Genomic DNA, 27,310 nt, shown 5'->3' on the forward strand with positions numbered 1-27,310 from the left:
ACCTGATTATAAGAAAATTGTTGGTTTTCAGGGCGGTACCCTCCTTTGTGGACATCAGGCAAATTAGTAAGAGTCAACGGATAGAGAATTTGATTTTAATAGGATGATCGCACTACGTGCTCAGCCACCTGATGTAAAATAGTAAACATTCTGTTTACATACATACATTCATATGAAGGCCAGTATTTATGGAATACGTATGAGGCCGTTATTAAATCATTAGCCATTAAATTTACACAGGAAGTTATGTGCATAGTATTTTCACCGCTGCCCCCCCCCCCCAACAGCTCGTGGTCCATCCTGTGATCATTTCTTATTACGCAGACAAATAATGTTGCCATTGTTACCCTTTTATGAATTTAGTGGCATCTCTTTATCATTTTTAGTAAGGAGGTTTTGTGCTGTTTGTTTTTTTAATGTTTATTTATTTTTGAGAGAGAGAGATAGAGAGTGACCAGGGGAGGGACACAGAGAGAGGGAGACAGAGTCCCAAGCAGGCTCTGCAAGGGCAGCGTGGAGCCTGGCACGGGGCTCGAACTCACGAACTGTACGATCGTGACCTGAGCTGAAACCGAGAGTCACATGCGTAACTGACTGAGCCACCCAGGCGCCTCTCATTTTTAGTAAGGAGATTAACGCTGATGCTGTGGAGGCTCACCCCTGTTGTACAGTGGGTGAGAGCTTCCTTAGGCATGCCAGTGTTTCTGGAAGGGATGCACCAATTAATATTCTTTTTGTGGATGGTATATTCTATTTTATTTTTCTGTTCTTTTTTTTTTTTTTTTTTGCATATTCTGGTTTGCTGGAGAAAGGTGAAGTCCTGAATGAATAAGAAACCATCCACATAGTTTTGCTTTAGATCTGACTCTCCAAATTTGGCGGTATAAAATCTTCTTACTTATGGCTTATGGTTTGAAGCAAACGCTTTCAAAATTAATTCTGAATAGCTGAAATTCTTTGGCAACAAAATAATTCTGAATACTAGTAGGAAATTTATGGATTTCAATTAGAGTTTGTAGCGTATCATAATTCCAGTTTTATATTCCATGCAGTTCAGTGTTTTGGATTTTTAATGGGGCCAGTGCAGTAATAATAAAAGTGATTCAAAATGCACCCAGTAATTACCGAGATTTGCTGTTGCCTTTGCATTAAAAATGACGATGATTTATGCTCAGTGAAATTGCAGTCTGTGGTTCTATTTAGGGCATTCTTGCTATTAAGTTGCTTATTAGTTATGGTCAGTGATTTAAAGCTTAAGACCTATATTAGAGGGCTGTAAAATTATTTATTCTTTAATAGATAATAGTAAATTTGAAACAGACGTTAGGTTAATTATAATCTTGTACATTAAAGAATATGTATTAGCCCTTCGTCACTTCCTAGGCCCTTTGAAATTCATTTCAAGTCAGTGGGGTAATGGGTGATGGGGTTGGAAGAGATGGGTGCCTTCACTTCTGCTTCCTGGTTTATAAATGGTTAACACCTTTCTGAGTGTTTGGGAAAGTGATTTTGACTCCTCATTGCCAGTCCTTCTCCCTGTTAAACAAATGCTAGTTGTTTTGTTTTAAACTTATTCTTGTTCTAGGTTGACATTGCTGAGATTGGTCTGGAAAGGATCAGAGAGGTAGGCCCTTCTCTTGATTTGGGGGTGGGGTTGTGGGAGACTGAGCGGTAGTTAAGGATGAGCACACTTTCTTTTTACATTTTTTTTAATGTTTATTTGCTTTTGAGAGAGAGAGAGTGTGTGTGTTGGGGAGGGGCAGAGAGAGAGAGGGAGACACAGAATCGGAAGCAGGCTCCAGGCTGTGAGCTGTCAGCACAGATCCTGACGCAGGGCTCCAACTCACAAACTGTGAGATCATGACCTGAGCCAAAGTCGTCGCTTAACCGACTGAGCCACCCAGGTGCCCCTGGCTGAGCACACTTTCATTTGGCATCGCAAGGAGTTTGTCATGGTTTCTATTGTTATTCCATCATTCCTGTTATTAATAGCTATTGTATATGTGTAAATTTACGTGTGTGTATACATATAGTATATTTACACATGGACACAAAAGATCAGGATTTATATGCTCCTCATTGTGGTTTTATGTAAGACAGAACTCACCCAGCGTAAATATCAGATGTGTCAGAATATGAATTTCTTGTTACAGTAATTAAATTTGATATTCAAATGCCTGTGCTAATGTTCTTGTGTAAATGCTTGGTTGTTGTACCAAATCAAGAAAAAGTCGAAGACGAAGAGACTCTGTCTAAACCTGTTAAATCGAATCCAATGAGAAAACGTGTGTGATTTATTCAGGGTGGGTTAAGACAGTAGTCTTCCCCTTAGCTGTGGTTTTGCCGTCTGCGGTTTGCGTCACCCACGGTTAATCAGGGTCTGGAAGCAGGCGATCCTCTTTCTGACGTAGCTTCACAAGGTCAGTAGCAACCTCGTGCTAGGTCACAGTGCCTACGTCGCTCACCTCGCTTCACCTCGTCACATAGGCAATTTATCATCTCACATCATCACAAGAAGAAGGGGGAGCTCGGTGGAATAAGGTGGTAAGAGAGAGGGAGCCCACATTCGTATCACAGATGGAGGGACTCCTGCATTTAGGAAGCTATGCTGTAATAAGAAAATACCCCTCCCCCCCCAACTCTCAAAACCTTAATGTAACAAATACTTGTTTCTGGCTCCTGCAAAGTCCAGTGTGTTGGTGGAGACTTTCTTCCATCTAGTGACTCAGAGACCCAGGCTCCCTCCATCCAGCGACCTATCATCTCAACACATGGCCTCTTCAGGGACAAGAGAACTGGATATTGACTCATGATATTTTTTAAAAAGTATGGCCTGGGAATGACTTCGGTTATTTCTGCTTCCATCCCGTTGGCCAGAATGCCATCAGATGTCTCCCACCTATTTGTAGAGGAGCCTGAGAACTGTAGCCTTCCTTTGTGCCAAGGAAAAGGGGGGAACCAGGTGAATAAGCAGTGTCTCTGCTGCATTCTGTAAATGCTTTTGAACTCTTTGCATGCAAGCATGTGAATTTATAATTGGAGAAATGCCATGAAGGCATGACAAGGATAGCATGATCAACATGACACGACAACATCCTTCTCACTCCCACCCCATGTAGTAAGAATAGGAAAGAAAATCAGTTGGTTGTCTCCAAATCCCCATCACTTGTGGCTTGGAGCATTTCAGTTTATCTCAGTCCATCTATCTCTTTCCTTCCTTGAGAGTAGTTGGTGGTCCAGCCCAAGTGTAACATTGCAACTGGGCAGGTAAATGATACCGTGTTTCCCACTGGTCTGTCCCACCTTGGGTCCTGGTTTTCCATCACTGACCATCCTCCCCTTTCCCCCCAGAGAATTCCCTTCCTTTCATTAGAATTAATGGTGCACGTTTTGGAGGCGGGGAAGAGTCATTCAGCCGTTTAACAGAACACTTCCGTTGATAAATCTGGTTACATCTATTAGTTTTCTATTGCTGCATGACAAATTATCACAAGCTTAATGGCTAAAGATAACCCTCGTTTAGTATCTCAGAGTTCCGTAGGTCAACATTCTGGGCAAGCTGGACCGGGTCAGGGTCTTACAAGGCCAGTCAAGGGAGCAGCCAGCCTGAGCTCTTATCTGGAGGATTTGGGGGAGAATCTGTATCTAAGCTTAATTAAATTATTGAGAGAATCCAGTTCCTTGCAGCTGTACGTCCAGGGTCCCCAGGTTTTTGCTGTTAGACTGGGCCACTCTGCATTGAGATGCTAACTGCATTTCTTCTCAAGTATCCTCTCCATCTTCAAGCCAGTGGTGGCGGGTTGGGTCAATCTCTCTGACTTCCTGTCTTCTAGTCAGAAAAACGCCATACTTTTAAAACACGAGGGTTAGATTAGGCACTGGAAGACACTGCAAGAATCTGCCTTTTGTCTGATAATGTAACCTAATCATAGGAACCTCTCACGCATTCACAGGTCCACCCATACTTGGAAGGGAGGGCGTTGGACAAAGGCATGGGTGTTGCCCAAGATAGTTTAGAAAGGAAGTTTTCATTTTTGCCCCAGACTACGGTTTTGAAAGGTAAGAGATCTTTCTACAACAAGAATTAGATGCCGGTAGGGTGGCTAGCGTTTGTGAGGAGAAAGGATGAATTTTCTTTCAAAGGCTTTGTGATATACAGAAAATACTTAAAAAGCAACTGAATTTAGGTAAGGGGCATATAAAAAGCTTCCTTGCTTGATTTTTAAATTAAGAACCATAATCACAAAACTGCATTTAATACATACAGCCAGAAGAACTATAGTAATGGCCAATTAAGGGAGAGATTTAGTGGGGAACGGGAGGTAGAGAGCACAGAAGGTAAAACTCATCCCAAGATCTTTAATAGAGGAACAATAGCCCTTATGGGATAATGCTGCTAACTGCTGCTGAAAACCATGTTGTGATTTTACCGAAGCGGTTTTGTAATTTTCTTACCTATTGCCTGTTCAGGGAGAACATCACGTATGGCTTGGCCCCCCACCTCTCACTTCCCTGTCACTGTTTTTGCTAGATTTACAGACAGGTTGTAATTTGAAATGATCTTGGTTATCTGCACGTCTAATTGTTTCTCTTCTTCATTCTGTACCCCTTCCCTAAAGTGTGCACCCCACGATGGCGGGGACCTCGGCTGCCTCACATTTTCACTGTAAGCCCTGTGGCTCGAACTGCCCTGTGCACGTGGTAGGGGCTCAGTGAATATTGATTGAATCAATAACCGAATGAAATGATTTGCCACCCTTTCCCCATTGGTCTGTGAAGCAGATGAAGTGAAGGAAGGGCCTGGAGGTTACTTTGCTTTCCTCTAGAGGGAGGCCCCTCTGGCCTTTTCCCTCTTGGTCCTTTCGTCCAACAGAATTCTGATGCTTTTTAACTGTTTATACAAAGCACTTGATGTCTCTGGTCATGAGGCTGGTAGATAAGTGCCTTGACCGTAAAATGCTCACTCACAGGAATACTTACTAATAAATTAGGTTGGACTTTATCTTGTCAGTGTAGGGCTAACCTAGCTATTTAAAATTGTTTTATTGTTAGGCGAGGTTGTTAAATCTGAAAAGAATATATTTTCTGGAAAATATAGATACCTTTCAGGTAACTTGAATATAAAGTTATAACCGCAATGTTTCCTTCAACTTTGCCCTGGAATGGGAATACGGAGAATTGATTGACGCCTGGTCCCAGCTCTGTCACGAACTTGTGTACAAGTCACTTCATTTGTGATTTCTGAGAACTGACCCATCTCAACATCTATAAAATGAAGAAATTTATGGCATAAGAAGTAGATGATTTCTAATGCTTCCCCCTGAGGAATCACCCACCACCTTTTTTTTTTTTTTTCCTCTCTCATTGGGAAAAGATCTGCTTTCTTTGAATGGGACTCAATACTTCTTGGTTTTTTTTTTGTTTTTATTTTTAAAGCTTCTATTCTTTTTTTAAATGTTCTTTCACTTATTTTTAAGAGAGAGAGAGAGAACGGGAGGGCAGGGGAAGGGGAGAGAGAGAGAGAGAGAGAGAGAGAGACTCCCAAGCAAGCTCCACGCTGTATCAGCACAGAGCCGGAGGTGGGGCTCAATCTTGTGAACCATGAGATCGTGACCCGAGCTGAAATCAAGAGTCAGATGCTTAACCGACTGAGCCACCCAAGTGCCCTGGGACTTCACATTTCTAAATATTGGCTGGCCATGTGCCCACGGAAAAGTTGGTGCTATAAAAGAATTTCCACAGGATTCCCTGAAGTGATTTGTTCCTCCTACCCTTGGCTTTTCTTCCATGAAAGTGAAGGCATAGTGTGCTAGATTGTATTAATTACTCTACTCCACATCATCCTTCCTGCATTGCCCGCCCCCATCCCCCCCACCGCCCCCCTCCCCCGCCAGAGTATCATACATTCCAGCCCTGAACCGAGAATAGGTGTATGGCCTGTTTTGGTCAATGAAAGGTGAGTAGAAGGCGAATTTCTTGTAGGCAAAAGCTTGACAAAACTATGCATGGTTCATAAATTTAACCTTTTCTCTCAAGTCATATTGACTGGCAATGTTCCTGATGGAGACCATTTTGTCCCCTTTGGTCCTGGAGTGGAGAAAATGGCACAGAACCATAGCAGCCCCACAATGGACTTACAGCGTGACTGAAAAACAAACCTTTGTTGTTGTAAGCCATTGACACTGTGGGGGCATTTGTTCCTGCAGCGTAACTGGCCCATCCTGACTGCTGCACATGCCTTGATGCTTGTGTATGCCAGTTCAAATCATCTTGGCCTTGGTTCATATTCCAGGCACTGCTAAACAAGCGCTTGTACACAGGCCTTAGCTAGCAGCACATAGGTGCAGGCTGACAGCTCGTTGGCATAAGCCCGTGCTTCTTGCTTCACGTCCAGGGGCTTCTCTGGCTTTGTCATGCATTCCTATGGGAGCTAAGAACTCACATGTATAAACAGGAAGTGCAGGGAAATGAACACCCACGAGGCAAAACCTTGACAAATGGGCAAGAAACTTGGAGGGATAAATGTTTCCCTCTTTCTTCTCTTACATGCACGGTTCTGAGATGCATTTCCCAAGGCTCCTCAGAAGGTCCTGCAGGATTGAAGGAATACATCAAGTGGCCAACTCCATCATGCATCCTCCTTTTGGCTTTCCTTCCTTTATTTCACTTTCCCTGGCCCTTACTTCTACTCTCTGGGATCGCGTTCCCAAACAAACTACACACACGCAAGCCTGTGTCTTAGGCTTTGTTTGGTGGGGGAGCAAGACTCCTCACCAGTCAGACCTTCATTTAGTCGAACCAGTCAGAACACTGGCTACCACCACGGTGAATTATTTAAGTAATTCAGCAGTGTAAAGGATTATACTGTGCATTGATACAAACTTGCAAAGCATGAACACTCTGTTACTCAGCCTGGAAGTTATTGTTAGATTTGCTGATCCAAAAACAAGACCATCACCCCCCCCCCACCCCCCACCCTGATTAGTCTCTTACTATTATTAGTTCTCCTTCCGTCCTGGTGCCTTAACACCCAGGGCCATGATTTTTGAGAGTCAGTGATTTGTTGAATAGCATATTGTGAGGCAAATGTTCAAATATTAAAGCAAAATTGAGGTTTTGGGGTCTCCGTTGTTCTATGATGCCTTGTTACCCATCAGCCCGGTTACCAGTCCCCCGACAGTGAGGTGTGGGACATTTGTCTGGCATCATGGGAAACATCACCTTGTTTAGGAATTGAATTGGCCAGGTTCCCATAGCATCTTGGCTCTGTTTCCTCTTCGCCTCCTCATTAGTCTGTTCCTTAGAAATCTTAAAATCGCAGCATGATAGAACCAGAGGGTATCTTAAAATCACCTAACCAAATGCCTTATTTCATAGGTCAGAAAACAAGTCCACAGAGGTTAAAGATAATGATCCATTTGGGGGGGTTGGGGAGAAGTTGAGGGGGATGCAATCCTGCCTGTTAAGAAGATACCATTCTTTTTTTTTTTTTTTTGACATAATTAAATTCTTGATTGTGAAGCTCTTAAATGAACCATGAAAATCTAAGCACTTACAATGCAAGTGTGATTTTTAACTAAGGCTTTTCCTCCCCCCAATCTGAATGTTAAGGTGGTGGATGCATAACTAATCTTAGCTGAATCTATATTAGGAAATCAGCAAGGTGTCTGTATTTAACTTTCCTGATCTGTGAATATAATGTAGTGTTAAGTGGCATGATTTTGCACATTATATCCTAAAATAAAAACAACTCCTTTAAAGTGGTAGTAAAATACAGCAATGTGAAAGGTTATTTTACATTTGGTTTCAAAGGGAATGAGAAACAGACAAGTCATTCTTAAACATGATTTCAGCCGATGGATATATCTATTTTAAATACTATTTTACCGGGTGGACAAAAGTCAGTTCTTGGAATCGTGTTCCGGGTCACATAGGAGAGAAATTCCTATCAACGGAAGGGGTGGGGGAGTTCTAAAATCCCTTGTTATCCTGGTTTTGAATTTTCTGGAAAATATCCAATGCATTGAGCTTCTGTGTTTTTTGCTTGGGGAGGTTTCCATGGATCTGTATTAGTTCCATGAAATTTGGATCCATTCTATTATCTCTGGAAACAGGCTTGGTTCCTGCAGAAACTACGTGGGATTATCTGTTTCTCTGTTTAACGTCTTTGCTACGGTGGTTTGGATTCCTGAAGGAGTGAACAATGAAAAATTGTAAGGCCCAACTGTGGAAGATTGTGTGAAGAGCAAAGCAGGCTATTCTGAGTTAAGACATAAAAAATGTTGGCCTTTGGCTTCTTGAAATACTGCTCTAAAAAGTCTTGCCTGGCAAATGCTAACCAATGCAAGAATGTAGGGGCCACAAGGGTGACCCTGAGGTTGGGATTCTGGGGTTTGACTTTCATTTGGTTAACCCCTCTTCATTTTAATACATTTGAATGTTCCCAAGAATGTGATTTTAGCTTCTGAGGATTCTGTCCCTCTGGCAAAGTTGCTCCTAATCCAAAGAAGACGGACCCTTGGGGAATAAGAGTCCTAGAACCTGTTTGGGTACCAAACATTCTCAGTTGGATATCCACATAAATAACCTGCTTTGCATACATTTATTCGAAGGTGTTCTTGGTCACTTTTAAAGCAGTATTTTTTTTTCTCTCAATCAAAGGGCAGGAGGAAAGTAAAAAAAGTATATATAACAGTAAAATTACTTTTTTATTCACATGCCCTGTGTGTGGGGGGGCCGTGGTTCTATGTTGTACTATGTTTTTAAAATAATTAAAGAGGTCTTTGTGCTTGAAGAAGCTGAGAACTATACTCCTATGGTACTTATGTTCTATAGGGCATGCTTCACAAAGCTAAATGAAATATTTAAAAGTTAATGGCTAGATAGTGCTTAAAGCATACACATTACTCATGATTTATTCTAATAACATTTGTGGATGACTAACTTAATGCTGCCGCACATCTATTATGTTTTTTTCCTGAAGATGTGCCTAAGTCTCTGTGCCTCCTAAGGCGGGGGGGGGGGGGGCGGGGGGAGGGTTTATATCACTCAGTGACTGAACGAAGAAATAGAGTTCCGTGCCTTTTATGGGGTAAGTGTTAGAAAAAAAACACCCAGACACTTATATGGGCTTACATTGTGCCCGATACTGTTCTAAATAGTCTAGAAATATTAGCCAGCTCATTTAATGCTCCTAATAACACTCTGAGATGTAGGTACTACTGTTGTTCCCATTCTATAGATGAGAAACTGAGGCACAGAATGGTTAGATTAAGTGATTGCCCATGGCCACCCATCAGGAAGCAGTAAACCTAGGGTTTCATTTCAGATTGTGAGCCTGGATCTCTGGTCCTGCACTGCTTTCTGACGCTCCCCACCCCCCCCCCCCCCCCCCCCAACCCACAGAGGATTTCACTTCTTTCCTGGCAGAAAGGGATAGATGGCTCTTGAGGACTACCTGGAGGGTAGGCTGGTTTGATTTCAGGTAGTGTACCCCTGTGTGTTCTCCATTCCCTATCCCTAACCCTCAACACCACACACACACACACACACACACACACAGTCACCTGGGCTTACTCTGGACACAATGACATTAAGCTACCTTGTACTATAACTGTGGAGTCCTTTGATCTGGGCTCTGTTCCCAGACCTTCTGGAACTATCACTTCCTAGCAGCAAGTATGTGTGGCAAAGGCGTCCGGTGTGTGATGCAACTCAGTCCTAGTCACATATTTTGCGGCTTCCGGTGACCGATTCACGTGTCTTCGGAGTTCATTTGGCCAAGGCCAGAATCTTGAGGATTCTTCGGATGCCTTTATAAACACTCTTCCTTTAAGACAATGAGCCAGTGGCCTCTGAGACTCTGAGTGACGGCATCGGAGAGTGTGGCCTTTGTGAGCCACTTGAAATTGTCCCTCTTTTCCCCTGCCAACACCAGAGAAGAGGTAGAGAGATAGCAAACCTCACAGATGCCCTGGACAGTCCTTCATTCTGGCTGCCACTAAACATGCAAATATGCTTTGCAAGGAATTGCTAAAGAGGATTATGACAGTTGCCTTGCTTCCCTGCCCATTCCAATTTGGCAGGTGAGGTCAAGGCCCCGTGGAGGCCACGCTTCAGTGTTCGGGAAGCCGGGATGGGATGCCAAGAGACCACGGTTATTTTGATGCGGCAGGCTGGCTGTGTTCAGAATTGCCCAAGTGACTTCAAAAGCTCCTGTTGTGAAAGCTGGCAGGCACAGTGCCTTAGAGACGCCCCCGACCCCCTCAGACCGGCTATCGCTGCAGTCTCTCTCACCAGACAGGAGAAGAAAGTCAACTGGCTTTCATGGCAGGAAGGCTCCAGACTTTCTAGTTTCTTGGGGCTGAGGCAAATAGGGAGCCAGGAGGGTAAACGCAGAGCAATTATTAGCAAGGAGCTTCTATTTCAAAGGGCAGAATTCTATTCCAGACTGAGGAGTTGGTCAGAGATTGGTGCTGATTTTGCGATATCAACTTGACCCTTGCGTCTAGAAGTGGTATAGAGCGGTGGTTCTCAAAGTGTGAGCCACAGACCTCAGGGGGTCTCTGAGACCCTTCTAGGTTCTGCAAGGTAAGAGTTACTTTATAGCAACCCTGTGACATTGTTCACCTTTTCGCCCCGTGGACATTTGCACCAGTGGCACAAAAGCAACAGGGAGCAAAAACGCAGGCATGTTGGTGCCGATCAAGGCAGTTGACACCAGCTGTATTAGGGTTTATTGTATTCCTCACCTTTACATGCCCCAGAAAGTCATCTGCCTTAAAATGTCTTTGGTGAGTAGTGGAGATACGTATGTTTATTAAATCACAATCTCTGCGTACATTTAAAAAAAAAAAAAAACAAAACACTCTATCTGACCAAGAGAAAACTGTTTCATGGGGGTTAGGGGCCGGGTTCCCCCAAATAATACCACTTTGGCATATTGATTACTTTGAATTAAAGTTCCATGAGAAACAGCTGATGCAGGAAGGATGCTCTGACTGTCCTTTGTCTCTCTGAGAGCAGAAAATAAATCTCCATGTGAATGGTGGCCCCTGCTCCAGGGGGAAAGGAGTCATCCTTACCATCAGAGCTAGGGAGTTCAAGGCCAAGAGCCTTTGTAAACAAACCTTGATATTTCTTTACTAAGTTACTACCCTAAGCCTCAACTTCTTTGCCTTGTCAATTCTTTACACATTTATTGTTTCTTTGCCGAAAAGGTATACTAGCTGCCTGTTTTTGTCACTTCTTTGGGTCTCATATCTTTGGGGCCTTCATGCACACAATATTATTTTTATTTATTTTTTAATGTAACTTATTGTCAAATTGGCTTCTGTACGATATTAAATTTGTTTTTCTCTTTTTAGTCTCTCTTTTATTATGGGGTGGGGGGGTGAGTTCAGCCAAGAACCTAGAGGGTAGGGAGAAATTTATTTTCTTTCTCCTACGTACCCTTAAAGACTTCCTTTGCAAATGGAAGTGTGTGTGAACCTTGACTCTGCAAACCAAGTCTCTTCTTGTTTGAGTTACCCGCTGAATTGGCTGCTTTATTCATGGAACATCACTTTCAGTTGAAAGAGTGACTGAGAAACAAACTGTGGTTATTTAGACTTGGGTGTTTAGCAGATAACTTTTTGGGTTTTTTTTTGTTTTTTGTTTTTTGTTTTTTGTTTTTTTTTTAGCAGATAACTTTTTGAACGTGAGTGACGGATATTTATGGTTAATGCTAAAATCTGAATATTCAAATAAAAGTACATTTTGGAAAACTTACATCTGTCACAGTGAGATTGACAATTTTCCCATGTCGAAGGCTTTTTTGATGAAATGGGCAGTGACGTTAACAAATACATTACTTTTTTGATATCGAATAATGATGTGTATTGTTTGGCAGAGTGCATAACCCATGAATCCACCCGTTTCCAAATGACCAATGCATGATGTTACCAAGTCATATATGGAAAGAGGTCCATTAGTAGAAAACAGACTAGGGGTGTCTGGGTGGCTCAGTCCGTTAAGCGTCCTACGTCAGCTCAGGTCATGATCTCACAGCCTGTGGGTTCGAGCCCCGCTTCAGGCTCTGTGCTGATGGCTCTCTCTCTCAAAAGTAAATAAACATTAAATTTTTTGAAAATAAAAAATAAAACTATGAAAATAATTTTCCTTTTTATTTGTTTTTTTTAGTCTTTTTCTAATGACATATCTGTGTGAGGCTAGATTTTGTTTAGATACTTCACCTAAAATAACATATTGTCACAGATCAAATGTGGATGAGGTGAGAATCCAGTAGTCTGTCGAACCAGCCATTAAATAAATATCCAAAAATGAAAATTAACGCCATGCTTCTTAATTTGGGGGGAAAATGTATTTTTTCATAAAAATCTTACTTAGGTTAACATGTAATGCATTTACTATTTTTATTTTTAAATGAATTAAATATTTCAAACATTGCTCAGTTGTGATTTCAAATAGTGTAAATATCAATAGTTATAACCCACATAAACAAAAGCTCTTTGGAATCCTCAATGTTTTTTTTTTTTTTTTTTTTTTTTAAATACAAATGGATCCTGGAACCAAATGTTTGGTGACTGCTAATAGAGAATTGCAGTGTTTTCCAGCTGGAGCCTTCTGAGCTGTCAGAGAAATCAAAAAAAGTTTTCCAGGTTGGGAATAGTGACTGTTTCATTATAGACCTTTAAATGTATTTTGTAATGAAAATACTGAAAATTATTTAAATATTGTCCTCTTTAAAATGAAAACCTCATAGAGCTCAAATATGCTTACCTTGCACATTAAATTCTCATTCATCAATAACTGATATTAAAACAGAAAACTATGGGCAATTATGTGCAATTTTAACTCATTGGAAATGAAAGTATCCACATACATCGTTTGTTATCTGTAGAGAAATGCTTGCAAATAGCCACTGAACCCTTCTCTTGTCCTGCAATTTAAAGCAAATCATAAATATCCAAACAAATAATAAACCAGTGGACAGTAAGCAAAAGAAAAGCAGTAATTTCAAATTCTGATTATTTTCTATTTTTGATGCTGTAGCAAGTGGTTAAATCTCAGCCGGCTTTTTAATATACACGGAGTTCATGTATAAACACAGTGTATCGTCTTTAATGTGTTTTTCATAAGTCGTATTTTTCTTATATAATTAATTTAGTTTGCATCATTTATTTAATGTGAAGAAGCAAAATTTCCCTTATATATTATGAATGACATTGCATATAATATCTAAGTAAGCATTATGCTCAGCATTTAATATTCTGAATAAAAATACCTTTTGCCTCAAATCACATTTTCATGTACTGCCTAAAACAATGAAGTGATTAAAAATATTCCTAAGAGCATTTGAGAAATTATATCTTTCTGTAAGAGGGGTCTGTATTAGTTTCCGAGGCCTTCTGTGACAACGTGCCAAAACCTGAGTGGCTTAAACCAACGGAAATTTATTCTCTCATGGTTCTGGAATCCAGAAGTCCAACATCAGGTCTTGGGGGAGAGGGCGTGCTCCCCCCAAAGCCTCCAGGAGAGAATCCTTCCGCACTCCTTCCGGCGTCAGGCGACTCCTGGCATCACTTGGCTTATGGCTGCCTCTCTCTCTGTTCTCTGCCTCTGTCTTCACATGGGCTTCTCCTCTGTGTATGTCTCTCTGTGGACTGTTCTCCTCTTACAAGCACACCAGTGACTGGATTTAGGATTAGGGTGGGCCCTAAATCCAGGATGATTTTATCTTGAGATCCTGAACCTTCTGCAAAGGCCGTATTTCTAAGTTCACATTCTAAGTGATAGGCACTTTGGGGAACACCATTTATTATACATTCCCAATCACAAACGGTGGGGTGCAGACCTACTTAGGGCACCTGGGTGGCTCAGTCAGTTGAGCATCTGACTTTGGCTCAGGTCATGATTCTATGGTTCATGGCTTCGAGCCCTCCATCGGGCTCTGTGCTGACAGCTCAGAGCCTGGAGCCTGCTTTGGATTCTATGTCACCCTCTGTCTCTGCCTCTCCCCTGCTCATACCCTGTCTCTCTCCGTCTCACAAAAAATGAATAAAAATGTTAAAAAATTCAAAAAAATGATAGGGTGCAGACGTCCTTTTATAAGAGGAGGCTCTGCTGTTGGACAGACCCCCTCTGCCACTGATTAATACTTTAACCCAGCCAGGTTACCTACACTTCAAAGCCTCAGATTCCTCATCTATAAAACCGGGTCTGTGATAGGCATCACATTGGCTTCTGGTGACAAGTGATGGAGATTTCGCGTAAATACACGATGTTCTCAGCACAGTGCCTGGCACAGAGGAAGGTCACTTAATAAAGATTAGCAGTTGTTTACTGTTGCTAGGATAGGCAGGTAATAATAATTACAGTATTCTCTGTAAACATACCGTTAAGGGCAATCATATCGATGATAATCATAGTAAGAGTTAGCAGATTACTGCTAATGGTGTCTTCAGAGACCATTAGTACATAATAATGGATGATTTTACAGTGACTAGGTAGATGAGAGAGAGAGAGAGAGAGAGAGAGGAGAGAACCCTTCAGTGGGCAGCCTTGAGTCTGGTTAGAGACAAACATTCCTGCAGACTGAGTCTGTGTTCTCCAAGATTCGTAGGTTGAAACCTAATGCCTAGAATGGTATTTGGAGGTGGGGCCTTTGGGAGGTGATTGGGTCGTGAGGATGAGGCACGGATGACGGGGTCAGCGCCTTTATAAAAGGTCCCCCAGAAAGCTCCCTCACTCCTTCAGCGAGAAGATGGTGTCTGTGAACCAAGAAGAGAGCCTTCACCACCGAATCTGTAGGCACCTTGAGGTTGGCCTTCCCAGCCTTTGTTGTTTATAAACCACCCAGTCTCTGGTATTCTGTTGTATCAGAATATTTATTTTTGAGACAGAGAGAGACAGAGTCTGAGCAGGGGAGGGGCAGAGAGAGAGAGGGAGACACAGAATCCGAAGGAGGCTCCAGGCTCTGAGCTGTCAGCACAGAGCCCAATGTGGGGCTCGAACCCATGGATTGTGAGATGATGACCTGAGCCGAAGTCGGACGCCCAACTGACTGAGCCACCCAGGAGCCCCATTGGGTGTTTGTGTTTAAAGTCAAAAAAAGAAAATATACGTAGGTCACTCCGAAGTCAGTTATTTTTTTTTTTAGTCTGTAGAATTCCCTGGGAAATCTAGCAGCGAAAGGACATGTATGCCAGCTAATTATGTGACCTTAAGTAGGCATCCTCCAGCTTCCTGGGGTCTGGGAGGCAGCCTTGGCCTTTCCTAATGCAGCAGCCAAGGGGACCCAGGCCTTTTGAGGAACAGAAAGGTGACCATCACGATATATACTGGTGGAGTGGACATATACTGAAAATGTTTTCTCTGTTGGAAATAGATACTCTCAGCTGACTGCCGGACTGATATTTTCCAGTAGGAACTTAGCTTACTGAGGAATGATACGTAAACGTTATACTGTGGGGGATCCCATTGGTCAGCAATAGTCGTGTGTGTGACGTTATATGTATGTTTCCACTGGAGACATAAAGAGAATGAAATGTGGTTTCTGCCCTTGGAGAAGTTCACAGTTGAAACGAAGCTGAAGGGGCTCCTGGGTGGCTCCGTCGGTTAAGCGTCTGACTTCGGTTCAGGTCTTGATCTCATGGTTCATGAGTTCGAGCCCCACATCGGGATCTCTGCTGACAGCTCGGAGCCCGGAGTCTGCTTTGGATTCCGTGTCTCCCTCTCTCTCTGCCCCTCCCCGCTCATATTCCCGCTTTCTCTCTCTCAAAACTAAATAAACATTAAAAAAAATAATAAAAAAAGAAAAACAAGCTGTATTTAAGCCCCGTCTCTCTAAGCAAATTCCAACCATCCTTCGTTCCATAACGATAGGCATTGTGATGTGACTGAATGTTGGGAAACTTAGCTTGAGAAAGTCATGAGGTAAAAAAAGCTTTTATCTTGTCACCAGACCACCAGACCACATTCAGCTCTGTGCCCCTTGTGTCATCCAGAAGGAGAGAACGTGGCATTTGTACCATCAATCTTAACTTTTTCCTGAGAGTGTTTTCCCCACCCCCATTGTAAGGAAACTGCATGGGCTATTAATATTCACTCGCCAGTTTTATGTCTTTATCCCAGCACCCAAATGTGGATATTTTCTGCCTGTTGGCTCTATATCTGCAGTGGAGTTATAGCCTCTAGAATAATAACACAACAGAGAAATAACTTCTAAATCGGGCACCCTCCGTGTAACTCTGATTGCCTTTAATTAGGGGGGTAAATCACAAGCTAAAAAGAGTAACAGACTTGAAATCACTTAAAAATCAGAATAATCAACCGAGAAAAAATGTAGTCTCATAAATCTAATTTTTAACTACAGCACAATAGTTTTTTTATTCATTAAATAACTTTCGCCGCCCCTCCCTGTTTCTCGGATTGGAACTCTAACGTCGATTAGGAGAATTGCCAAATATCTGTGAAGTGAAAGACTTTCCCTCCGCCCCTCCCACTCCCCATAATAGCCTAGAACATATAAAACTGAAAAGTCACCGTTCAGCCCAAGAATTAGGTTTGTGTGGCCATAACTATTATTGAGAGTGGTTTCAAAGGCAGGTTAGGGGAGAATTAGGCCAGCTGGGGAAGAACCCTTTTTTCTTTTCTTTTCTTTTCTTTTCTTTTCTTTTCTTTTCTTTTCTTTTCTCTTCTCTTCTCTTCTCTTCTCTTCTCTTCTCTTCTCTTCTTTTCTAGCAGTGTTTCCCTAGAAATAGAGAGATATAATTTGGCACATTACAAACTACTGCATTCATTTTTCATAAACTCCACCTTTAAAAATAGCAACACTTCAGGAGCATTGATAGCACCAAAAATATAGCCTGCTATTTATTGTTCCAAGGCTTGGCTTTTCATGGTTTTTGAGAAAGGACCAGATTTGAAGCAATGCCATGCATGATTTTTTTTGTCAACCTAATATCCAAAGAAGCCTATAAATACATATAAACAGATTATTATTTCTCTGGAGTGAAGAAAGAGCTTCTTTCTTGGTAGGCATCTGCCAGATAATTTAGGGGGGAAAGGAAATATGAAAAAAGTGTGGCGGGGAGAACAGCCGTGCGAAATAAGGCTGGACTGGCGGTGCCCAGAAGACTCCTTTCCAGCAGGTATCCCCTGCAAGCCGGGCAGAATTTTCAAAATCTGTTCGCTCCTATTCCACACGAAGAGTGGGCTCTATCAGGAGCCGGATCAGGGACGTCACGGTGCATGTCAGCTGCCAGAGCGTGAAGCCGCGTTTGTAACAGAGAAATTAGTGACGTTTCCTTGCAATCATGAACCAACATGTGCTGGGCTCATTACAGCTCTCTGGGACTGCTCACATCTTGAAACTCTCCATTGACCCAGCTGCGGAAATCCTGTTTGTCTGCCTCCTGCTTTCTCCCCCAAAGAACAATAAATAAACAAGCAAGTAAGTAAGTAAGTAAATAAATAAATAAAACAAAGCAAAATGGAAGGTTGGGCTTGTTTAATGAATGTGATTTGTTTTTGTTGAAGCAAAGGCACACATGAGGTTTCAGAGGCTGTCAGCTCGGTGCTGGGTTTGTGAATGATTTCACGCCCCACGTCTTTAAGGGGTTTAATAATATGGAAGGTGTCTGCATTTGCTGGTGATAACCTGTCCAAAGGCATTTTCCTTACTTTCGTAGGTTCCTAGAATAAAAATGACCTTTCAAGGTAGGTGAGGCCATCTTTCTGACTTCAGACGGAACTATATCTAGCTTGGGCAGACATCAGAGACTCTTTCGTTGTAGGAAGAATGTCCTCACCATGGGTGTTGCCTTATCCCTCCCTTTGTGACTCTGCCCTGATCCTAGCTGGGGTCTTCCTGCCATCCGAGAAACGCTGACGCCTAAAGCTGTAACCTGAAGCTCTTTCTTCTGCCTTTTCTGTTTGAAATGCAGTCTCTTGCACTGTATAGGCAAGATAGTTTTTGGTGGAATGCCTTTCCATTCATTCACCTATGACAACGTTACACCACACAGTCTTGCCGTCTTTATATTAGGGTGACTTCCCTCCTCTACGGAACTTCCCCTCGTTCCCCCCCCCCCCCCCGCCCACCGCCCTGCAAAAATAGTTTGTCAAGATAGATTGAACATGATTTTTCCACAGTTCATAGCAGGAAGTGATCTTGATAGAGGCGTTAGCTTAGATGTGAATTTATTGGAGTGACTATTTGAATATGTAAATTAGTAGTATGATATTATTACTTAGTAATATAGAAAAAAAAAAAAAAGGGCCTGGAAAGAGCTTGATTCCCCGGAGAAAGAAACTTTCTGAGCACGGATAGTAATACTTTCTCTCCATTTAGATGCAGTTGGTGGATGATATTACCCACACTAATTAATAATGACATATTAGTTAACATATTGCCATCAGCAGGTGGCTATTTGAGCAGGGGTGAAAATGGCACATGCTAAAACAAATTGTTGTACCCTAGAGAAATGTGCAGAATTATTCTTTAAAAGAGTCTTTTAGTGATGTCTAGAATACTTTTTTTTTTTTTTTTTTTGGCACTTAACACGGCTCTTTTAAGAGCTAAAACGAGGGGTGGGGCTGGAGAGGTGGAGACTAGAAAGGCAAAACAAAAGACCACACAACTGATTCAACCTTTTTCAAAAGCTGTTCCAATTAGAAAACAAAATGAAACAAGTTAACAGTTGAATCCAAGCAGCACGGTCTGCCTGTCACATCAGACATCGCGTTGGAAGACTCACGTGTCCTCATTCTTCCCCTCTGCACTCTCTTTCTTCCTCCCCTGCCTGTATTCTAGATCCATCAGGGGATTTGGGGCATGCGGCGACATATGGGCAGGAAGCCATACTCTGTTGCTGGCTTTCGGTTTCTGAGGACTCTCTGTGACAAAGAAGGGGTTAAAACTGTCAACGCCTATCACAGCTCGGTGATAATTAGTGTAATAGCAATCCCAGAACGTCGGCACAGATGACCGCAGGACAGCAGGCAATTTCTACGAGAGGGGGCTGCTTCCTAAGAAATCCTTCTCGATCTCTTTCCAGCTCGTGTACGACTACGCTTTTGAAATGCCTACGTGAAAAAGTGACTGTGTGTGCCTACAAACGATTCTAAGGATGACTGTGAATCTTTTTTCTATTTCAGAAGGTGCATTTTGAGTTAGCAGTTGCAGGTACAAGTTGAATAGATATGTACCCTCTGAGCCCGAGATAGGTGGCCTTTAGAATGTCTCCAAGTGTGCTGTTACTTCTGCTACTGAGGACGCTCCCGCGTAGTAGGGAGCGAGGTGACGTCAGGAGACAAACTGTTGCAAGATATACTTTCATTTATTTTTTTTTTTTTTGCTTTACTTGCCTGTTCTTACAAGAAACATAAAAGGGGGGGAAAAAGAGAACAACGTTTTTAAACAAGACAAATAAGACTTGGGCCTGAAAAAAATTACATTTTTCATTCAGTAGCTTCAAGGAGAAAATTGATAGGTAAAAAAAAAAAAAAACCAGAGACTTAAAACTGTTTTTTCAGGGGCACCTGGGTGGCTCAGTAAGTTAAGCGTCCAACTTCAGCTCAGGTCATGATCTCATGGTTCATGAGTTCGAGCCCTGCGTCGGGCTTTGTGCTGACAGCTCAGAGCCTGGAGTCAGCTTCAGATTCTGTGTCTCCCTCTGTCTGCCCCTCCCCCACTTACTTTCTCTCTCTCTCTCTCTCTCTCTCTCTCTCTCAAAAAATAAACATTAAAAAAAAAAAAAAAAACTATTGTTTAAAAGTCCATTTGATAACCAGAAAGGACAATTGTGACTTAAACATAGAAGCAGCAGTTGGTACAGCATGTGACTCTTGAGCTCAGGGTCGTGAGTTCAAGTCCCACACTGGGTGTGGAGTTTACTTAAAAGAAAACTAGGAGCAGAAATCCATGATGGACTAGGGGAAGAATGGGTAAAGGAGAACCTAAATAACCCCGATATGTTCAAATCCACAGGTCCCCATGGCCGGCATCCTAGAGTACTTAATGAATTGGCCGAAGTCATCACAGAACCGCTAGATATCATTTTTGAGAACTCGTGGAGGACTGATGAGGTGCCTGAAGACTGGAAAAGGGCATATTTAGAACCTTCTTTCAAAAAAGGGACATGGATGATGACCCTGGAAATACTCATCAGCTTAACTTTTTGCTTGGAAAAATTCTGGAATAATCAACTTAGTATCCTGGGTAACTAACTTACAACAGCTAGAAATGAGGCAGTGAAATATCACATAAAGAAGAACTGAGTTCAGTTTTGAGATAAGGTCTTGTGCATACTTTGGGAACTCTCCTGTCCATTCTCCAAATTCTTGGGGGGAAATAAATGAGGTTGGCTGAGGCATTTGGGTGATAACTGATTGTAAGTGTAATATAAGACACAGAGCAGGTTTCTGGCATTAGCTCGCCATTACATCGTTTCCACATTAGCCTTTAACTTGAGAGTTAGGAGCTTTCATTTTATATTTTAACATACATCTTCTTCTCGCTTCATATAGGACCATGTTTTCGTGGGTTGAGATTTTTTTTTATAGAATTCAATATAGAATAGTTTGGTGATGGAATTCTTATTTTAAGGTGCTTTTTATAGTCATTTCATATATAGGTAGAATCATAAAGCTGATGAATTAAGGAACATCACCCAGGGAAGACCAATTTTTCTAACTTCTCGTTTTAAATTTAACCTGGCTGAAGTTTAGTGTTAGGACCAGTAACAGTGTCTTGCTCTCCCAGAAGCCCGGCTAGAGCCAGCTCTGTAACTTGATAGCTAGTTTCCCTCACTCCCTGGGGGCTGCCAAGGCCAGTGTTGTGTCCAATCCCACCTCACTCTCCAAGTTTCTGATGTCAGGCGTGTGGGGGGCAGGGTGGTAGACCTAACCACTGGTCGCATAACCACAGCCAGAAAGGAGAGTAGAAGGAAGTAGGGGAAGGAAATGAAGACAAATCTGGAATATTCCTGATTCTTACTTTTCTTGCCTTTGGATGTCAGTAGTTTTATTTTCTGCTTAGAAAACACAGCCATGTTGATGGGATCAAAAATAATTGAAAGGAAGTTATCAAAGAAGACACAGATACACAGCAGGCTCCCAGGGCAGGCAGCTTCTGAGAGCCCCTGAGCAGTCCTGCATTACAGAATCTTTCCCACACTACTTGGAAATAGACACGATATGTAAGTTTACATCAGCATTGTGATTCTTAAGAGTAGGAGGCTCTCAAAGGAAAAGCAATTAACATTCATTTTCTTCCTGGTGCATACTGGTCCCTAGGTGAGCAGTTAAGGTCTCCAAGAGCATTTTTATCACAGTACTGCTTTAAAAATCTAAGGTTTACATAGTTTATCTACTTCTAGAGATTAATTTAGACACTGTAAAATCAGTCTCAAATGCAACGCAAGGAGACTAAGCTCAAAAGCATGTATAAATTGTCCTTTAAACTCTATGTTGCTTGGAGATAAGTAAGGATCATACTCCAGTCAACCTTTTCGTAATTTTTTCTAAGGGAACCAGAGTCTTTAAAATTTCCAAGCTAGATTTTGTTTTGTTTTGTTTTTTTAAGGAGTGGGAGGTCTGTATAGATTACAGATATAATTTATTGTGATAACAAATGGCTTCCTCTTCACCACCTCATCTCCAGGTGCAGCATCGGTGGTAGATTTATTTCACAGATGTACATTTACATGCATTTTTTGAACTGTTGCTAGAAGGGACCCAATTTCTGAAAACTCTGCTCACCATGGGCATTATGATACAATCTATGGCAAGCGGAAAAAAAAAAAAAGGTGGGGGGGACTCTGGTCATTTAAAGTTTTATTTTCTATTTGTGTTATGTCTAACTTCAGTTATCTTGCTACATTTAAATCTCTTTGTGTCTGCTGTTGGAATCTGAAAATAATGATTCTCTACCTAAATTAAGAGTCACAATCTAGAATGGTTAACTAGCCAATGGACTTGTAAGACTTCTTACCTAAAGCCAGAGGAAGAAAACTTTAAGTAGGGAAGTATTAAAGGCAGCTCATTAATTCTTTTGCATTAAATGAAGATCAGGTAAGAAATATAAGAGAAAAATATAAGAGAAAGGAAGGAGTCTTACCATGAATTATACCTGGAGATAATTACTCTTAAGGATGAGTAATCATTTCGTAGCATTTTCTCTTTTATCTAACATTTATGATATCTTTAATATTTTAAGATAAGGTAAGTAAGGGACAGATATGTTAACAGAACTAGAGGAGTACCTTGATTTGTATTTCCTAGAACATCAAAAGATATTAGTTAGAGACTTTTCTTTCATAATATTGAGGATATTATGAATTTGGAGGATTATAGCAAAATTCCTGTTCAGTTCATCTTACAACACAATTTTGTGGGGTGAGGAATCAGCCTTTTCTTGACTTAGGTAATGCATAATGTGAAGGGCTTCCTCCCACTACAGGAATTTAAGCAAATTAGAACAGCTGTATTCAAGCAGTTTCTTAGTCCAGAGAAGTTTACAGCATCTTGTGTTGTGAAATCAACAACAAAAACAGTAAGCCTTGAGTTTTTACTTTGGAGCTCCTTGGCTCTTAGTTCAAATTTTGGAATCATGCCGATTGCCTTTTCAGGTGGTGAATCAATTTAGAACATAAACTATAGTGTAGCATGGGGAATGGTCTTGAACGATTATTGAACTAATCAACAGTTTTTTATCCTTGTCCATAAAATAGGAAAAATAAATACCTTCCATAATTCCTAAGAGGCTTATTAGCATTCTGCACCAAACATCCACAGAGTTCCTGGCCCAGTGCTTGACAAATAGGTACTGAGTGCCTTCCTCTCTTCCATTTTTTACTCTGTTATTTCCTCTTATATGAAAGAAATTACCTTAAAACTGACTAGAAAACTCCAGCATAAATTGACATGTCCTTATTACTGCCTTAGACCCACTGAACAAGGCCCCTTTGCTTTCTTTTAGAAAGGATAGAAAGGTTACAGTGGCCACTCACAGTAGGAATTCAGTAAATGTTTATTGATTGAATGAAAAGAATGTGATTTTTTAAAAACAGTGAGCAAATGTGTAAGGCCAGCACTTTTCAAGGCTGAGGAAATAGTCCCATAGACACATAGGAAGGTATTTCTCCAACTTTCTTCTTTTTTTACAGCTTTAGATTTATAAATTTGGTGTATAGGTTAGTGAGTAGTGTATCTGATTTTGTGACTGTGATTTACAAATTAGGAGTGCAAATGGGCATTTCCCCGTAGATTCTTCTGGGATAAATCCAGCAAGGTACCAGGCAGATGATGGCAGATCAACAAACTTTTCTATGTGAAGAGAAACCAGATGTACCAGTGACTAGGAAGCACCCGCCAGAAAACTGAGCTGAGCCTATCTGGATTATTCTCTGGAAAGAGTCTGACTGCTGTAAACAGGTTCCTTGCCTGGGCATTGAAGAATAACAAAAAGAGAGGTTAAAGAAAATTACAATTTTAGACAAAATATTTGGTTTATATAAGTTCTTACATGAAATATTAAATTAGGTATCAAAACATCAGGTTCAGGCAGGTAGAAGGTTTCTGAATTTCAAAGTAAAATAGGGAATAAACAATAGAATATTATATCCAGAGACATATACAGGAAATGAGCAAGAGCCTGACCTTAAATTGCCAGTTCTCTGTTCAGACCAGGGGCCAAGTAATAGGCAATGCTTAGAAGTCAGTTGACAACTTGTGCTTTGACCAAAGCATCTTTAATAACAGATGCTGTATTAAACAAAGTAAGTAGTACAACACAGAGCCAATCAAATCAGCTAGGTTTTCTCTTTCTGAAGTTTCTAGATTCTTCGCAATCTCAGTGGTCATCGGTTAGATATTCCTACATCAGATGTTTTACACTATCAGATTCTTTGATTAGAAAATTGTTGTTAACATCATATTATTAACCTCTAAGGATATAAAATCAAATTTCTATTCCATGATCACTGTGACAGATATTTCCATGAAAGGTACACATAAAAAAACAAAACAAAATGGTAGTAGTCAGAAAAATGAATAATATAAATTTTTATTTTTAATTATCAACTTTGATGTTTTTCTTTCAATTTTTTAAATTCCTGGAAATGAAGTTTTTTTATTGTTGTTGTTAAAAGATAACTTTTAGACGAAAATGGGAGGTTAAATTCCACATTAGGAGCTGGTGGGTTTTTTTTTTTGTTTTTTTTGTTTTTTTTTGACAATTTGACCAAAATTTCTTTCACTGATACAAAAGGAAGGACATCAACTTGTCAACATTAAGATGAGAAGTGTCTTCTATAGATGTATTCTGTATCATGCCCTTTGTCAGATGAATTTCTCTTTATTATTCCAACAATAAAATGCTGACTTGAACATCTTCAGGGCAAAGTGGTGTATTAATTGGGGCAAATGGTAGAAATTCTATTGCAGTTGTTGCCCTGGTCTCTAAGACTGACAATATTCTGAGATACTTTTTGGGTTACTACAGCCATTATTCATTGAGAAGTTCTGCCCATCCAGAAATGCGTGCATAGGTCCAAATAATCAACATGTGTACGTCTACATAGCTGAGCACAGATTCATTCTAAATAAAAGCTGCAGTTTGGTTTTTGCAAATGTAACTGCAACTGACACCTTTTTCCCCCTTTCATTAATTGTCTTTAAAACGGATTATATGAGAAGGCTCTATTAAAAGCTTAATTGGAACAGCATCGTGAACCGTGGATTGTGTGCCCGTGCAGCGCTGTGATTTGCAAACATATGTCCGCTCTTCAATAAATGTTATGGCTTTCACAGCGGTTCCGCCTTGGCCTCTTTTGTAATCGTTTACATTCCGGTGAATGGCGTGGAGTCTGTGTGTTGTTTAAACTGACGATATATAAATGTTTACAGTAATGTAGCATTATGGGTAGCATGGGAAATCAGAGGTCCAACTTGAAAGACAGGAGAAAGCCAGGCTCCCCACACACCATGCAAAATGCAAATAAATCGTTACGATGTGTGCTTGGATGCATCTGTGTGATTGTTACAGACGCGTATGTCGTGCCTTTCTCCTCCCCCTCCTCCCCGCTTCCAACTAAAAAAGTACTCCCGAGGGTGATAGCATGCGATTTTGTGCCAGTAATTGTGCTTCACCAGAGTAGGAGGTGGGGTGGCGGGATCTATTAGGTGGCAGGCTCCCACAGCCTTGAATATCCATCACCCACAGGTTGTGATGCATCCACAGACAAGCGGCATCTCAGGGATCATTAGATCTAGAGTCTACCAGACTCAGATCCTGGCCTCACTGCTTTCTGGCTTCAGGATCTTGAGCAAATGGAATAAATAAATATAGACCTTAGCACGATAATTAGCACATGATAAGCAGGCCCAAAACATCAGTTACACACACACACACACACACACACACACACACACACACACACATATATATATATAAATCAGTAGTAGCATTGTGGGTTCTGTATAAATGGCACCACGTGTGATATGTTTGGTGATGATGAAGGACTGTTTTTATTCCCACTGAATTCAAGGTGAGCAGAATATAAATTTAAAGCAAGATGCAGGGTAACTATTAGGAAGAAATATGTAACAATTAGAATGTGAGAAGTGGAAAGCATCCTAGGATAACATAATCTGGTTCAGACACTGGCGAGCCCGGGGTTTGTGGCCTGATGTTTGTTCTCCCAGACCCTCTAAATCCTGGCTTTTTGTCTCAGAGTCTGGAAAGTCTACCTCAAGGGATCCGTGGCATCTTCAAAAGAGACCCATCTCTCTAGACTGGCCTTAATTTCAACTTAGCTCCATAGTTTTTGAGACCTAGCCTCAGAACACTTCTACTCATATCCTAAAAGTCCAAGCAGCCCCAGGGCTCTGCAGGGGCCAGCATCACATTATGAAAGCCTCATCTTTCAGCTCTAAAATCTTAGGCTTCAAGTCTTCCTTGGTCTATCAAGCATATTTAGAAAAGTCAATGATATTGGCAGCCAGCACTAGAATGTATTTTTTTTTTAATGGGGAGTTGCATGCATGAAATAGAAATCCCAAGTAAGGAGTGTTTGGTAAAAAAACATGGGATGGTTTATATCATTAATAAAATCACTTCACATAAGGCAGCTTTTAAACGTCTTTCATCTGAAACTGGAAAATGAATACCTTCTAGTCTCATTCCCGGCCATATGCTGCTCCACTGAGGATTTTTTAATTTAAAAGAGTACTCTTGAACAATTTTAAATGAAAAATTTACCTTTTTTCCCCTCCTAGAGTTACCCCGAGGACAGAGTGTATTCGTGTAATTACGGACACTTTTTTGGCCAACTTCCTCCACTTTCAAATCTCTCCATGTACCAGTAACAGGATGTCTGTGGAATCTCATCTGTTTCTTGGTTGAATAATGAGCACCGATGGTGAACTGTAGATCTTCAGCATGCATTCTTTTACATCCGTTGAGCTCGATCAATTTAAGGTCCACTTCATTTTGGAAATTAGTCTATGTAACCACATTTACAAAAATAGCCATTTCGGGTGAAGAATATACGTTTCATTTTTTCTAAATCCTGACCTATACATCGGAAGCCCTCAATGCAGCTTTGGTTTTCCTGGTGAGTAGCTGTCTAGTCCCGTACTTTTTATACCTTCGCTGCTCTCTGGTCTGTAAATGTGTCCAGGGCCCGGCATCACGTAGACACAGCCACGGAGGGCTTAGGCGACAGTATCTGTACAACTTTACGTTCTTCAGCAGAAAAGTCACGGAGTGACACGGTCTGGTTTTTACCGTGGCTTGCACGAGGCTCTGCGCTCATTTGATTTGTCCCCACTAGTGTTCCCCATACTTCCGTAGTTCCTGTGTATTTTGGGGGACGCTGCAGGTGCTCAGTGACATTGACATATGAGTGGAGGACTAAAGCCTAAGGAGAAGGAACCCTGAAGTTGTGCAGGTTGGCTCTAGCAGGGCGTTTCCTGGTTTCTGAGAACAGGGAGGAAACCTGTGGCCTTTGTGTTTAGAGGAGAGCTTGCCCTTCACCTGAAAACCCTGGAAACCAAGCTTCTCTTTATCAGAAGTTCACCTTGGGGTGGGATTTTGTTGTTCTTCAGGGCCTCTGACTTTCCTGTTGTCTTTTGGATAAAACTATAAATGCAAATAATTGATAAAATAAAATTGTACAAGGGCACCTGGGTGGCTCAGTCGGTTGAGTGTCCGACTTCGGCTCAGGTCATGATCTCACTGCTTGTGGGTTCGAGCCCCGCATCGGGCTTTGTGTGTTCCTGGCTCGGAGCCAGGAGCCTGCTT

At 41.4% G+C, this 27,310-nt stretch overlaps 1 protein-coding gene across 1 annotated transcript in view; it reads left to right on the plus strand.

Moving 5' to 3' along the window:
- The window catches only part of SAMD5 (sterile alpha motif domain containing 5), a 58,701-nt gene extending 34,304 nt beyond the window's left edge, over positions 1 to 24,397 (plus strand). The window contains exon 2 of the mRNA XM_060616865.3: positions 19,994 to 24,397. Within this exon, the coding sequence (XP_060472848.3) occupies positions 19,994 to 20,056 (63 nt within the window). The 3' untranslated portion in view covers positions 20,057 to 24,397. The remainder of the gene's footprint in view (positions 1 to 19,993) is intronic.
- Positions 24,398 to 27,310: the final 2,913 nt, after the last annotated feature.

The sequence above is a fragment of the Panthera onca genome, chromosome B2 (genome assembly GCF_046562875.1).
Source record: "Panthera onca isolate mPanOnc1 chromosome B2, mPanOnc1 haplotype 2, whole genome shotgun sequence".
Lineage (NCBI taxonomy): Eukaryota > Metazoa > Chordata > Mammalia > Carnivora > Felidae > Panthera > Panthera onca.